Source organism: Besnoitia besnoiti, chromosome VI, assembly GCF_002563875.1.
Source record: "Besnoitia besnoiti strain Bb-Ger1 chromosome VI, whole genome shotgun sequence".
In the NCBI taxonomy this organism is placed as follows: domain Eukaryota; phylum Apicomplexa; class Conoidasida; order Eucoccidiorida; family Sarcocystidae; genus Besnoitia; species Besnoitia besnoiti.
This window is the reverse complement of record NC_042361.1, coordinates 3,575,918-3,591,612: the sequence shown is the minus strand read 5'-3', so window position 1 is coordinate 3,591,612 and position 15,695 is coordinate 3,575,918. Positions and strand designations below refer to the sequence as shown.

Below are 15,695 nucleotides of genomic sequence, written 5' to 3'. Positions count from 1 at the left end.
AGGAACTGAGAGACCGAGGACGAGTGGGCGGACGTACAGAGCGCAAAGACGTGAAGAGCGGGCGCGGCTGTGCGGAAGCAGAGACCGACGGCGGCAGCGAGATCATGCCTCGCGCCTGCGCGAGCGGCTAGGCGACGACGGCAGGCTTCAAGCGCCATCCAGAGGGCGCGACCCTCGCTGAGAGTGGATCGCTCGAGCCTCGCGCCGGAGCTGCAAGCGAGGACGAAGCGGCGCCGGAGCGACTTTCGGCTCCGCCTCGAGGAGACGCGCGAGCGGAGGGCGACGGCAGCCCTCTCGCCGCAAGCGGCCAGCGAGGAGAGACGGGCAGCGTGGACGCCAGACGAGCCGCGAGAGGCGCAACGCGCGCCGACCAGGGCGAGACAGCTGGGCAGACGCATGCTGTTCACTCCCCGAAAACGCTGTGCCTGGAGCTCTGCGTCGAGCTGTTTTCACCCTCGAGCTTCGAAGCACAGTCTCGGAGGCTTGCCTCTTCGTAGAGAAGATGGAGAAAATGGAGGCCGCGCAAGAAGGGACGCAGAAGCGACCCGATGCTGCAGAGATGTCGCCTGTCGAGCGGGGGGGCAGCGGAAACGAAACGCGCGTCGCGCGTGTTTCGCCGTCGTGTACGTGGGGTGTGGGGGGGAGCGCGCCGGAGCAGCCGCAAGAGGAAGGCGCAGGGGAAGTGGAGACTGTGGGAGGCCGCGAAGGCGGAGAGGGCGCACTGGAAGCCGTCGATTCAAACGGAGGGTTCGAAGAGGACATGCGCGAGGCGCTCGCCGAGGAAGTTTCGCGCAAGGCTGAGAACCAGACGTCCTCGGAGAATCTTGAGGAAGAGAAACGCACGACTTCGATGGCTCCGGTGACAACTGGAGACCAAGAAACGTCGGACGGATTGCTTCCCGGCGCCTCGCCATTTTCTTCGCCCTCTGAATCTCCCGCCTCGTCTCCGTCGGCATCGTCATCCCTGCCGCAAGTCTCGCGCGACTCAGGCTCCGGCGAAGCAGCCCCTTCGGACTCGCCCGTGGCTCCACCCTCTCCTCTTGTCTCTTTGTCGTCCGCGGAGCGCGTCCCCGCGCCCGCGTCTGCGTCGGGGGCCCCTTTCGGCTTTTTCTCTGCCTCCCCAGGGTCTGCCCTCCCCCCGCTTCTCTCTGCGCCGTCCTGTCCCTGTGCGGCGTCCTCGAACCCTGAACCCCGGTCTTTTCCCCCCCAGTCTTCGCCTGCCGCTGGCGTCGTAGACCTCGCGGGCTCTCTACCTGGGCACGCCGCATGCCCTCCGGCCGACGCAGCGCCCGCGTCCTCGCTTCCGCACGCGACCGCGTCTCTTCCGTGTTTTTCGGCCTCTGTCCTATCTGATGCCGCCTCGCCGTGCGAGATGTCTTCGTCTGCGTCGGCACTCTGCTTGTCTTCTTCGCCCGGGCGGTCGTCTTCGGACGCGCCTGCCTCGCCTCCCGCCTTGACGCTGCCTGACCCTTCTCTTCTTCGTCCCGCGCGTCCTCCGCCGGCTGGCCTTGCGTCTTGCGCGGGGCTTGTCGACGCCTTCGGCCTTTGTCATCCGCGGCGTGCGCTCACGCCGGATCTGAGCGCGGAGGAGTCGCCCGCCGGGACCCGAACGCTTTCGCGCAACGCCGACGCCGCGAGTGCGTGGATTCGAGAGACTGCCGGCGCGGACGCGTCTGCCTTCCGCGCTCCGCATTTGCTGTCCTGTACGTCAGAGAGCGACGGCGGCGAGCCTGAGGCTGCGCCCTCTGCAGATGGGGTGGATGCCTCCGCGGAGGTACGCGGTGCTCCGCGGCGGTCTGCCTCTGCGGCCGGTGGGGACGCAGAAGACACGATAGAGAGAATCTCGCTCGAAGATGACGCGGCTGGGGGCGAGGCAAAAAATCAAGGGGCAAGTAGCCAGGGCGACGACGGGGATGAAGGCGCAGGCGAGGAGGACGCTCTGGGCGAGGCCTGCAGACCGGGGTTCAACGATGCGGGGAAGGCAGAGCAGGAGGACACAGAAGTCGACTGTAGAGAGAAGAGAAACGACGCAACCATGAGTGAGCAGAAACGCCAGCTCGAGGCCATCGACGATGAACACGGAGGTCAGCTTGTTTCCCGCGCGGACCACGTGCTCGCGCCTGCCGCGGAACCTCCTCCTGCACTGTCGTCTGCGGTCGCTGTCGCTCTCTCGACGCCTCACACGCCTTCTTCGCCTCCTGCGCCTGGTGGGAGCTCGGCTTTCCGGCCGCTGCGCCGAGCAGGGACTTCGCTGTCTGCGGCTCTGGATCAGTCAAGGCCTGCGGCCGACGGGTCTGTGGTACCCGCGGGCGCAGGGCGGTGGGGACTGTCTCCTCCGGGGCCCTCGCGCCGGCGGGTCTCCTCGCCGTCGCCCAGTGGCCGCGAGCCGCTGAGCGCCCACGAACAAGCTCTCGAAGCGGAGCTGGTGCAGCTTCTTCACGCGCTTCGAGAAAACGCTCAACGCGGAGGCAGGCGCCCGACGGAGAGCGAGGCGGCGGAAAGCGACGCAGGCGAGTCGAGCGCCGCGAACCAATCCGAGGAGGCGCAGAAGGACTCGGCGCACGCAGCGGAAGGCGACTCGCGCGAGACCTCCGCTGGAGCCTCAGGCAAGGACCGCGACTGGGGGAGAAAACAGGAGGTGGAAGAAGAAGCGCAGCGCGTCCAGAGAGAGAAGGATAGTCTCGTGGCAAAGATCCGTCAGATTGTTCTCAGCATGGAAGTGGGGCTGCCGATGGATTTGCGCGGAGCCACGTGGAAAGCACTTCTCGGGGTCGCGGACGAGCCCGGCGACTCCGCTCTTGCCCAGGCAGTCAAGGAGACAGCCCTCGACGAGCCCAACCAGGTAGGGACCGTGGCGCGCGCTGAAAGGTCGCTCCGCGGTGGCCTACAAGGCAAAACACGCTTTCGGGGTTTAGGGCTTAGAAGGCTCGAGAACAAAACATACTCCGCCTCAGAGACACGGGACGCTCGACCAAGATGCGTGCGACCGGCCTCGCCCTGTGCGGCATTCCACTCGATGCTCCCACGCGTCGTGTAGATTCCAGTTCTCGCTCTTTCTGTGCCTCTATCTCTCTTAATCTCTTTTTACCCACACACCCGTACTTCCTCAAGGGCTAGGCTTCAGGCCGCCAGCCCGCCACAGAAACGGCGACGGCGGGCGCGCAGCTGGCTAGCCTGACGGGGCAGCAGCGTCGCCCGGAGGGCCTGCATGCGAGCAGCTCTCGAACCCGCGTTTTTGACACGCAGCCCGACCGGTCTGTCTTTGCGTGCAGCGCGTGATTCGAAGCGACGTCGAGCGCACGCGGGCGTCGCTGGCCTTCTACCGCGACGCAGGCTGCCGCGCCTGGATGGAAAAGCTCCTCACTTGCTATTGCAAGGCGTCAGGGATTAAGTACAAGCAGGGTTTGAACGAGCTTCTCGGTGAGCCAGCGACGCCAGCAAGTCTCCCTGCGCATTCGCGATCCCAGTGGGGTTCTGTGGCGCAACTCATCCCGGATGGCGCGCGCCATTCAGAAAAAATGCCAGGAGGCGTCGAGGCCAATATATATATGCATGCATACTTATGCGTATGTTTGTATATGCGCGCTTTTGTCCGCACGCTTCCTACCGGCTCTTGGGCAGGCGGAAGCCGAGTGTGGGGCTCCAGGAAGAATCGGGCAGGTGTGAGTCTCCCCGTTTGGGTGTTCCCATACTTTTCTCGCTTATCTTACGTGTCTATGCGTCTCTTGCCGCCCCTGCATTCTTATATATACGACAGATTGTTGCTGTAAAATCCAGGATTTCTGTTTTTTTAGCTGAATTACGAGACAAAATCAAAGCATAATTAGGGGTACGTATGTCCGTGTGTGTCTGTGAGTAGATGCGGCTGCCTGTATGCGCCTTCGACGGCGTAGAAGCCGAGCCTTGATGAAATTTCACCGTTTTTCTTTCGTATCAGTGGTTCAGGCGTTCTTGTTTCGGTGTGTGTCTTCAGCACCTTTTCTCTATTTGAAGGGCCGCGAGGGCTTTACGGTCGCCGACGTCTTCAAGTGCTTTCGAGTCTTCGCGGGGCGCTTTCTGTCCGCGATGTTTTCTGACGACGAGTTCACTACTCTCCAGTGTTCCTTTCACCTGTTCAAGCATCTCCTCTCTTACCACGACCCTGCGCTCGCGGATTTCCTAGGTGAGAAAGCGTAGTTTAGGTCAAGGTATTTGTATAGCTCGTATACAATTACATATATATATCCAGTTATGTGCTGGGGATGATACCACTGTACATATATGCTTGGGTGCAGCGCGGGCTCGTGTCCGCGCGCCTGTGTTTCTCTTCGCGCGTGCTCCAGCAGGTTGCGGTTTGGGGTTGCATCCTTCGACAGAGATGCCTGCGAATGTGTGTTTTTTGTAGAGGTTCACTTCGTGACGCCCGAGCTGTACGTGACGCCGTGGTTTCTCACGCTCTTTTCTTCCAAGATGAGTTTGCTCGTTCTCTTCGCGCTGTGGGACAAATACATCGCGGAGGACGACCAGTACTTCTTCCCCTTCATTGCGCTCGCCCTCCTCATCAGCTTCCGCAGCGAGATCCGTCGCACCGAAGTCTCCCAGCTGCCGGAGACGCTGTCTAAGATCACCATTCACTCAGTCGAGCAACTCAGACATGTGAGGAGGACGGCGAAAGGCGTCTGCGGCCCTTTCGTTCGCGACATAAAGCCGTACAGAAGACCGAAAAATTTGAACGGGGTTCTTTCGGAGTTCGCGCGGCGCGAGACGGAAGGGAGCAGGGAAAGGCGAAGAACTAAAAATCAGATCCGAGCGCCACAGACGTGCAAGCGACAAAGACAGAAACAGGCGCGCAGTTTGGTCGTCTGGTGGTTTCTGGTGCCTGATCGGGTTTCTACACGCTCAAATAGCTGGAGGCGTCCTGATTCGAATTCGCGGGTACCTCAAGTGTTATATTCTGCACCCGAGTGCTTCTCGAGGCGTCGCCGCCCTGCGGCATGTGTACACTTCAGTCATCTTCCGCGCAGTAGCAGCATTCTTTTTTTTGTGGCCAATTTTTGCTTTTTTTCAGCTGTGGGGGCTCGCCAAGGAGCTGAAGGCGCAAACGCCAATGAGCTTTTCCGAACGCCTCTTCGCCGCGCAGGTGCGTCGCGGGCGCCAGTGCCTCGACGCATCTCTCGCTCTCCGGGGCTTTGCCTACGGGCTTTGGTTTGGAACGCGCCTTACCGACATTTCTTTTGGCAGGTTTTCACGGAGAGACACGAGACCCGAGTTTCGCCTACTTGCGCGGTGCATCCTGTGCTATACATACATGTATACATATATGCATATATATATATATATATATATATTTGAGGTATGGCTGTGCTGTTTTTGTGGAGAGCGTGTTCGCGGTCGGGTATCATTTCTCCTCTTCATTCCTGCACACACGTTTCTGCATATGTTCGCGTACTTTATGTGCATGACGAACTCGCGGTTGTTTGCAGTTTTCTGTCCATTGAGAGTCGACTGGTCGAGCAAAAAGGTCCTGCAAAAGGGACAACGTTTTTTCTGTTTCTGGATTTTTTTCCAGCAAGGCACGCTCACGAGTGCAAGCCCTCAGCCTCTCCAGCAGCTCGAAGCGGAGTCCGCGTTCTTCACCTTCCCCCAGGAAGTTCTCAAGTGAGTCTCCCATTTTCGTCGTCTCCCTCTGCTTGAGTTCTCAATTTTTTCTTATTTTCCTTTTACGATCTCGTCTCCTATCTCGCCGCGTCGCGATCTGATTCGCGCCTTCTCTCCTTCGCTCGCGCTCGGTTTTCCCGTTGCCGTCTCAAGGCTGAGGCCTCCTTCATCCGCCTGGGTGACGTGCCCTGTTAGTCCGTCTCACTCCTCTTTAGCTGCCTTTCTTTTTTCCGTTGTGGGCCCACACTCAGTCTCGAAGGGCGTCTCTGACTGGACTTGCCTGCTTCCTTTCGCTCTCTTCGCCTCTGCTGTGTCAACTTCTTGTCGCGCACTCGAAAATGTCTTTTTCTGCGTTGTCAGCCATGCCTACGGCCTGACCGGTCGTCCTGTCGGCGCGCCCCCGCGGTATTCGGGCTCGTGGCCCCCGTCTGGACCTTTCGCAGAGTCTCGGATTTCGTGCTCAAAGCCTCAAACCGCGGCTCTGTTTGGATCGGCGTCTCCTGCGTCCGCGTCATCCCTGGCGCCTGAGCTCCTCTCGGCGCGCTCTGCGTCTCCAGTCTCCCTTGTCTCGCCGTCTCCCCCGCCCTGCGCGTCTCCCTCTCCTGTCTCTTTCTCGCCTTCTTCTTCCTCCGCTGCGGCCGAGGCCGCGCGCAGTCTGGTCGCTCCGGCGTCCCGCGCGCCGCCTGAGTGGAAGATGCTGTTGCTGGATTTGCGGCCTGTCTGGAGCTTCGAGGCGGGTCGCCTCCCGCCGGCGATCCACGTCGCTTTGCTGGGCGACTGGCGCTGGACACTCTCGGCTCTTCTGGGCGTCTACGACCCCCACGGACAGCACGAAGATGCCTCTGCGCGCGCCGCCTCCTCGCCCTCTGCCCTGCTCCTCCCTGCGGGGCTTCGCCACCTCGCGGGGGGTTTCCGCTCCACCTCCTCCCGCCACGTCTCCAAGGCGAAGGCCTCGTCCTCCGGCGCGGCGGCCGCGGCCGCCTCGCCGCCCCTCTCCTCCCACGCCTTCGCCACCGCGGGCTCGCCAGCGAGCGACGCCTCGCTCTCTGCCGCCGTTTCTCCGTCGTCGTCTTCTTCGTCCTTCTCCGCCGCGGTGTCTTCCGCGCCGGCGCGGGGCTCGCTCGATGAGCGCGCTTCCCGCCAAAGTTCGCGTCGCGCGGCGGCCTCGGCAGGCGAAGGCCTTGTCGCGGAGACGTCGGGAGGCGCGCGCCTCAAGCGGGCGGACGCAAGCGAAGAGAAAGGAAACTCGAGGAGGGGGAGTGGCAAGGAGTGCGCAGACGCGAGCTCAGCGTCCTCTGCCACGGCGCAGCCCTCTCTGTTTCTTCCGGCGTCAGCCCAGGAGGACGCGCGGCGTCGGGGCGCGCAAGCCGTCGCGTCCCTTGTGGACAAGTACCTCGATAGACACGTCGGCGAGGCTTCTTTGCCCCGTGTTGCTGCTTCGCATCTGGCGTGCGGAGACAGGCTGAGCGCGGCGCCCGCAGAAGAGACAGCAGAAATCGGGGATGGAGAAGACGCGAGAGACACGGAAGATGGCGACGACGAGGGACTTGCGCTTATCTCTCGCGGCCACCATTCGGGCTCTTCGAAATTCGGGAAGAGCGGCAAAGGCGCCTCGCGCCTCTTTCGCACCTTTCGGCGGAGGCCGCACCCCCACGCCTCGTCGTCGTCGTGCGCTGCATCTTCCGCTGGCGGCGGATGGCCTGAGCAGAGAAGCGAGCGCGCGGCGAAAGGCGAAGGGCAACGCAGCGACCCTCGCGAGGACGGCAGTTTCGAAGCGGAGAAGGCGAGAGAAGGCGGTATCAGCAGGAACGTCTCCGCGTCGTCGCTGTCTTCCTTCTCCTCGTGTGACGCGCTGGGACCCTGTGGGAAATCGGGAACGCGGATGAGGTCTTTTCCCGCCTCCAAAGGCCGCGCGCGGGGGAGCTCCGGCGTGACACATTCGCGCTCGTCTTCACGGGAGAACGCAGCGCGAAATGAAGCGGCAAGGGACAGCGAGCGGACAGGTCCCGCAGGACGGGTTGCGGACTCGAAGTCCGCGGCCGCTCGCCCGCAGAAGAGTCTCTGGTCCGCCAGCGTTTCGCATCCTGTCTCGTGTGCGGACTCCAGCGGGGAGACGCCTGCGACGAGTGAAGGCGAAACCGACCAAGACGAGCTTGCCGGCGTGTTTTCTGACGGCTCGTATTTTTATCGCTTGTGCGTCGACGGGAGGACGCGGAAACACAGATTCTGCTCTGTCACTGAGGCGGGGAAGGGCGCGTTTTTTCCGCACTCTACGCCTCTCCCGAGTCGCCCCGCGCCTCCGCAGCTCCCTTCAGAGACTGCATACCCTGGGGGGCATGCAGTCCGCAAGGCCGTCCCCGTCCAGCTGTCTCCGCCCGCGGCGGAGCCCGACCACCGGCGGGCGGAGGCCGACGGAGACATCTCCGTCGCGGCGCCCCGCAAGGCGCGGCGCGGGGGGTGGGCATTCCGGCGGAGTGCCGCAGCACGCGACGCCGAGAAGGCGAAGGGCCGCAGGTCGGAGCGGAGAGGCAGCGAAGAGCGGAAAGGCGGGCAGAGTGCGGCCTCTCATTCCTCCACCGCGAACGCAGAATGCGAAGGGCCTGAAGGCGACACCAGAACTGCGGACGTCGCGAAGAAGGAAGCGCCGGAAGCCGAGGGAGGTCCCAGCCGCATGCACGGAGACGAAGAAGCTGTCGGGGGAGACGAGGACTGGACGCCGGTGGAAATCGCAGAGGCCAAGGCTGAACGCCGCCGCAGAGGCGAAAGGAGCAGGCATCTGTTTCGGCTCTTCTCGCCGCGCGTCGCGTCCGCGCGGGATAGCCGCGCTGCTGGGGCTGCCCCGGAGACTCTGGCGGACGCGCAGGGGACGCTGCGACTCGTTCATCCTTCGAGCACCGCCGAGCCGCGCAAGAGTCCGAGGCCACTGCGCGTCCGCCGAAGTCGCCGAGGTCGCCTGCTCCGCTTGCCGCCAGTGTGCGGCACTGAGCCGCATGCAGGAGCGGTCAGTGGGCTTGCACGCGCCGCTGGAGAGGGCGCGCCGGCGCGTCGAGTGGCTTCCTCCTCGGGGCGGCCGGCGTTGGGTGAGGAGGACGTGCAGGCTGCCGCGCTCAGAAACTGCCTCTCTGAGGGCGAGAGCCCCCTGTCCTCAGTCAGACGCAGAAGTCGAGGCAACCCCGCTTCTGCACCTTCGTTGCTCCCCTCTTCCTCTCTCTGCCCTTTGTCACTTCCTTCCTCGGCGCCTCCTTCGCCTTCGCTCGAGGCGTTGCCTCTCCCGTCTGCGCCCTCTGCAGTGTCGTTCGCGGGGCGCGCGGACCCTCAGGGGCCTGCGCGAGCCCGAGGCGAGGACGGCGGCGGCGGAAAAGGCCTCAGGTCGACCTCGATACGGAGCCCGGCACCTGCCAGCTCGCTCCGCCGCGGCGAGGCGCCTGGGCCGCTGCTTCCCTGCGAAGACCGCGCAGAGGGACTCGGCGAGGGCGGGGCTCAAGCGGGGGCCCGCGGGCGTCTCGCGACGGCAAGGGGCGACGAGACTGGAGCGCCCCTGGCGCTAGCCCCCTCGCCAGCCACCTACGGCATCAGCGTCTGCTCGGAAGCAGCGGGGAAGCCGGAAGAAGTCTCAAGCGCGTGTGCGGCTGTTCCGGTGGACGACAGACAGGCCGCGCAGAGGCGAACCTCCAGTGGAGACGCGAAGGCCGAAGGGGCGACAAAAGGCACCGCCTCGGAGCAAGACCAAGACGCCGTGACGGCCGAGGCCTCGTCTGCTTCTTCCTCCTCCTCGTCGCGGCTCTCTGCGGGAGAGAGGGACAGCCACAGCCCGTCGACAGCTTTGTTTCTGGCTTCGCTGCTCGGGGGCAGAGCCGGGACGGGCGCCGCGGCGCCGCAGTTCTACAGCAGGGCGCTTTCGCTGCAAGAGAACGAGAAGTCCTTCAAGGAAGAGCGAGTTCAAGTTCCGACGCACCACGCCTGCCTCATCACTTCCGATGAAACCAACGACGAGGACGCCCTCGAGGTCTACCGCGTGCTCACGCAGGAAATGGCTGTCCGGTAAGCCGAAAGCGAAGCGGCGCGGAAACTACGAGAGGCTGTGACGTGCGAGGCGAGGCACAAACGGGTTGAGGCGGGGTCGCAGGCAGGGCGTGCGAGCCTGTGACTCATCGCCGCATCCCGGTGTTCCCCGTGTGAACTGTTCAGTGCGTCTCACTTGAGTCTCTCTGTGCCGCGCGTCGCCGTCTTGCAGTCCCTAGCGACTCCCGACGGCCGGGAAATCTTTGGGCGACGCGCATCCGTATCGGTGTCAATGCGGGCGCGGCCGTCTCGGTGTCAGTGCGGGCGCGTCCGTCTCGATGTCATTGCGGGCGCGTCGTCTCGGTGTCAGTGCGGGCGCGTCGTCTCGGTGTCAGTGCGGGCGCGTCCGTCTCGGTGTCAATGCGGGCGCGTCCGTCTCGGTGTCAATGCGGGCGCGTCCGTCTCGGTGTCAATGCGGGCGCGTCCGCGTCTTTCCTTCGGCAGCAAACACACACGCTTCGCCGCTCTCTTGGTCCTTCTCTCTCGCTGTACGGCGCCCCGTTGTTTGCTCCCTGTCTGTGTGCGTCCAGCTGGGTCAGCATCGTGAAGGGCGGCTACCGCGCCTGCCACGACTTGGCGCTCCGCGAGGGACTGGAGCTCGTCGACCACGACCTCGCGGCATGTCCTCTCTGCGCCGGGGCGACCGCGGCGGAGGACGGCGAGCGCCAGCGGAATCAGCGCGAGTCTCACGTCCTTAGCCGTCATTTGTCCTCGCCATCCGTCCACCTCGCCGGGGCGTCGCCGCCGGGCTCGTCGTCGCGGAAATCTTCTCACGCGCTGCCGCTCCACGGCACCGGCGGCCCCTCCGAGCGCAGTCGCAGCGCGGCCTCGAGCCAACTCAGACCGCCTGCGGAGAAGGACGCGACCTTCAAGCGGGCTGGCTCTTCGTTCGCCTCCTTCCTCCCCCTCAGGGGCCTCTCAGCTTCGCCGCGCGCAGTCTCGCCTACGCCGCACCTCCTGCAGGAACCGGCGAGGCAGGAGAGCCTCGGAAAAGACGGGGGAGACGCCCAGGGCGCGACCGCGGCCGCGGGAGGGCCCGGACACGCCGCCAGCCAGCCCTCGCCGCGCCCAGGCTCGGTGACCTGCCCCGGGGCGGTGGCGCCACTCCCTCGCGCCTCTGTCTCCGGCGGCGGCCGGGGCGGCGCGAGCCCAGGAGACGAGGGCGACGCCGGGACGGCAGAGGCAGAAGGCGCACGCAGCGCGGCGGCTTTCGCCTCGGCAGCGGGGGGGGCGAGTCTGCACCGTCGCCGGCAACCTCTGCAGAAGAGATGGGCCGCTGCGACCGCGAGAGAGAGGCAGAGCTGCCGGCGGCTGCGCCAGCGTCGAGCCAGAGCGGCGGCACCATCCCCTTCAGCGGACTCATCGGGGCGTGGCGCCGGTTTTCAACGACGCGCAGTCCGCGGCTTCAGGGCTCCGCGAGCCACGGCGCGGAGGGCCGCGCCCGGGGGGGGGGGCGGCCGGCCTGTCTCCTCTCACGACCGAGCCGCGGAGACACCACTCTCACGGCGAAGCCGACAAGTTCCCCGCGTGCCTTGGGTCGCCAGGGTCCTTCGCCGAGGCCGGGAGCGGCGGGGCAGGGTGCGTCTGCCCCTACCATCCCGAAGGGACTCCGGTCTCCGCGTTCTGCGCCGGGGGGGGGGCGCCGGGGACAGGGTCTCCAGGCGCGTTGGGGCCGTCTGCTGGGCACAGAGGAGGCGTGTGGCTGAGCCCGTATCCTCCTCTCTCTGCGTCACGCGCCGCCAGAGGCGGCTCGTCGCGGCACATCCCGTCGGCGCCCTGCGGCCAGGCAGTGCTCATGTTTCCTTCCTCCTGTCCGCAGTGTCGCTGTGCGTTGCCTCAGTCTGTTGTCTTCCCACCGTGTGCGCCAGCGTTCGTCTCGCTCGCGAGCTTTCCGCGCTCCAGCTCCCTGCCCTCGGAAGCGCTGCCCCCCTCCCTGGCGTCGTCAGGCGAGGCACACGCGAGCGCTGGCGGCAAGCGATCCAGCAGGCCGCCGTTTCTCGGCCCCGCGCCCTCGTTGTCGGCGTACCCTGCCACACAGTCTCCCTCGCCCTCCGTCGGCGCGTGCTGCGCGAGCTGCGGCGTCGCAGTTCCGCCCTGCTGCTTCGTCGACCCCACAGCGCCTTCTCAGGAAGGCGGCGGCCCTCTCGGCTTCTCGCGCGCGAACCAAGGAGGCGCAGAGGGGCGCGCCCAGCCTACGGCCGGTGGGGGGCAGGAGCCTTCGCCTCTCTCCGCGCGGCTGGCGGTGAGGCCCGGAGCTGCGGTTTCCGTCCTGCATGCGGCTCCGCTCAGCGGACCAGACGGAGGGGGCGAGAACGGAGGCCGCGGCGCGACTGTGGGCCCCGCGGCGCTGCCGGCGAGGAGCAGCACGCTCGCGCACATTCCCGCGCTGCCTGTCAGTCTGTATCTCCTCAACTGGAGAGACCTAGTCACGTCCGAGTTCACTGAACAGCTGCGCTGCTTCCACTGCTACATCGAAGGCGTCTTCCAGCCGTCGCTCGACCTCGTCCTCGACGCCCGCGAGGCCGCCTGGGCCGCTGAGGTGCGCAGGCGCGCGCGGGAGACAGCCGAACGCCGGCGGAGGCTTCTCCCGCCGGTCGAAGGCCGCGCCAACGCGCAGGGGCGCGGGCAGGAGGGCGAGCAGGTGAGCTGCGCGCCGAGCTGCGCGCCGAGCGCCGAGAAGGCAGACGCGGCGAGTGGACGCGAGGAGGAGGGGGAGGAGGAAGAGGCGCCCGCGGAGGAGAAAGAGTACTTTTTTTGTTCCATTGCGCCTGTGGTGCTTTCGCCTCCCGAGTCGCCGGCGAAAGCGTCCGCGAAGGCGCGTCACCGGTCGACCGCGTCTTCGCTCGAAAGCACTTCGTCTCAGGCGATGGCGCCCGCCTCGGGTCGCTCGCAGCGGGTGAGATCCACGCCTCCGCTGGTCGAGACACCCGAGGCTGTGGCGGCGCCTTCCGCGCCGAAGAAGAGCCGAAGGAGTTTCCTTGGTGTTTTCCAGGCGTCTTCGGCGGAGGCGACCCCGTTGCCGTCCTGCCCTTCGCTCGCGCCCTCGCAGCAAGCTGCGTCGCACGCTGCTACGGAGGCGGCTTTCCCGGGCGCGTCTGCGCGCCTTCTCTGCCGGTCGCTTTCGGGCTCCGTCGCGGGTCAGTTCGTCTCCGCGGGCCTGGGCGAGGGCTTTCAGCACCTGCGCTGCTGGGAGATGAATCGGCCCTCCCTGGAGGCCTGCCGAATCCTCGTCACGCCGCGGCGACTCCTCCTGGTCAGTGCGCCGGAGCCGATGTCGGTCCGACGCGGCAGGATCGTAGGCAGAGTCGCAGACGCCGCCGAAGGCGACGAGCTGGGCGCAGACGCCGCAGAGGCGAGCGCCGAGGATCCAGTGGGCGGCGCAGAGCGCGAGGAAGCCGAGACGGTTGACGGGCGGCCGGGACACGGAGACAGGGAGGAGACGGGCGGCGCAGCGGAAGAAGAGGAAGAGGCGGAAGATGGGACAGGCGATGTCCAGGTGTGCCGTGTCGTGAGCGGCGCAGAGGAGGCGAAGGGTTCTGAGGGTGCTCGAGCGGAGAGTCAGGGCAGTGCGGGAGAGGACGAAGGCGAACGCGACGAAGCGGCTGAGGAGAATACACCGGCGTTTCTGGGATTCGTCGTCGGCGGGTCGCGTCTGATTGAAGGCCGCGAAGTCGAGCGCTTCTGCGGCCTCCTTCCGGATGTCAGCGGCGAGGAGGGCCTCGGCGCCGAGGCGCAGGGACAGGGTCGCGGCTGGAAGGCCTCCGGCGATGAGAAAGAATGCCTTTTCGCGGACGAGGCGCGAGAAGACATTCCGCACATGGTGGAGGTCGTCAAGGTCTACGCCTCGTTCGAACTCGCAGAAATCCTCAAAATTACCAGTAAAAAGAACAACTCGAAGCTTCTCTGTTTCTACTTCAATGCGAACAAGGTACGCGCGCATGCCGGGGGCCCGTGCGGCAGCGACGCCCAATCGAACGCTGAGCGACCTTCTCCCTGAAAGTCCTCTGGGTGGATTCATTATCCAGCAGCCATCGAATGCTGCACATGTGTTTGGTATCTCTGTAAATTGTAGGGGGGCGAGCTCCTTCTGTCGCATTTTCGTACGCATGCGTGCTGGAGGACTGAGGAGATTCGAAGAAAGAGAAAAGTGTTGTTTCTGTGTTTTGTCTCAGACGCAGCCGCTGATGGTCCTGAGGTTCGAAAGCGCCCCGGCCGCCCATGACTGCATCGACCACGTCCGAGGTACGCTCGCCTTCCTGCGTCAAATTTCTCGACGCACAAGTATATCTATGTTTTAATATATTTACACATATATCTATATATTCGTCTGTACGCGTTATCTCGCGTGTCAGGTGTGACGCGTTCTCTGCATGCCAGAAGGATTCCCTTACGAGGGGAGCTCACGCGGCATACACATGTAATTGTCGCAAAACACATGCACATATATATATGATATATTGATACATGATATATATCTGTATGTGTGTAGCTATGTTTGTGCCGTAGTACCATGTAGCAGTCGTGCGATTTATTTTCGTTATGCGGAGTGTTGCATCTCCGAGAGCTGGAATGTCTCTCGTCTGTCGCCGCGTCCTGCAACGCTCAGGTCTCTACCGCCAGCTGAAGACGCAGCAGAGACAACCTCAGCAGACGGTTGCGGCCGCCACGAAGTGAATCCATAAGGAACGAGAAATGGAATTCCGCAAAGTCCTCGAGGTTGGGCTTGATGGAACGCCTCCTGTCGGCGACGAGAGGTCCCCCCCACACAGAAGCGGAGAACAGCAGCCCAGCAGCAGCCTTCGCCTGAATCCACGAAGAGCGAATGCGTGTGCGCGAGAGTTCTTGCATCCATGTGCAAAGACACCTTCTTGATGGGTGCATCTGTCTGGATGTGAGGTTGCATACACATGCATATATATATATATATATATATATATATATATATATATATATATATATATATATATATATATATATATGCGTATTCACCTATATATGTGTGTTTTTGTGTGTTGAGAGCTACCTGTGCGAGGATTTCATGGGTGTGGGCTGTGTGCAGAGCTTTTTAGCAGTTACTGAGATTGTTTTAAGCGGCGCGGGCCGCAGCAGTGCGCTGTAGGTTCAGGCCTTTGCGAGTCCACACATGTTTATAAGTGAACGTCTTCATTTTCGAGTGCTGCAAATACGCGCGTGCCAACTGCAGATACATGCGCTTCGGTGCATGTGTGAAGACTCTCAGAGAGGCGCGGCAGCACGTCGCTTTTCTTCCTTTTTGTGGGTGGGCGACGTCGACCGGAGGCGCTTTCCCGCTTTCGTGCCGCACAATGGAAAGCACACAACGGTCTTTTTTGCGTGTCCGGCTCTGGAAGCTGCTCTGCGCTGAGTGGCTAGAGTGGCCTCTGCCGCGAATCAGCTTTCTCGTGGCTGTCTGGCGGCAGAGGTAGCCGCTGAGGGCGTGTGCAGCGGGCGCGGAAGCGCGTGTTTTGGACTTCCTCAGCGCTTACACAGACTGGGGCAAGCGCGAACGGGAGGTGTACTCCAGTGTCGAGTCCTGAGACGATAATGAAATAATTTTTTGCAGGTTCGCCAAGCGCGCATCCCGCCGCCGTGAGACGGGGTCGCGAGATAAAAAATCAATGTGCAAATACAAGCAAAAGAGCGCCTCCGTATACTTGCCTGAGCACGCAACTGTGAGACGCAGACACCAGGCCTCGGCGAGACGCTGCGCCGCGGCTCGTGGACTGCCGCGGAAACCCGCGCCTTGCACAGCCGGGATCTCACTGAAGCCATGTAGTGTAGGTTGCCATGCAAAGACACGAAATATTTTTCTGAAACACCATCTTCTCGGCACGTATCGCTTAAGCAGTTGGGTCGATACAGTCGGCAGTCTGACAGGAAAGCGCGGTTTCCCCACACTCAGCCGCGGGCCGCGTTGAGCCTACCACGGTATCAAAGACTCACACGACGTGGGTTCTGCCGGCGCCTCGCCGACTGGC

The 15,695-nt window shown here is 63.7% G+C and overlaps 1 protein-coding gene across 1 annotated transcript; it reads left to right on the top strand.

The window, feature by feature from the left end:
* Positions 1-502: 502 nt before the first annotated feature.
* BESB_069140 (uncharacterized protein) lies at positions 503-14,818 on the top strand (the record flags this gene model as incomplete). The annotated part of the gene is made up of 12 exons (XM_029365307.1): positions 503-2,842; positions 3,273-3,420; positions 3,974-4,162; positions 4,385-4,635; positions 5,048-5,119; positions 5,549-5,637; positions 5,998-9,678; positions 10,230-10,776; positions 11,054-13,627; positions 13,872-13,941; positions 14,306-14,369; positions 14,596-14,818. 12 exons carry the CDS (start codon positions 503-505, stop codon positions 14,816-14,818), a joined length of 10,248 nt encoding a protein of 3,415 aa, XP_029218890.1.
* Positions 14,819-15,695: the final 877 nt, after the last annotated feature.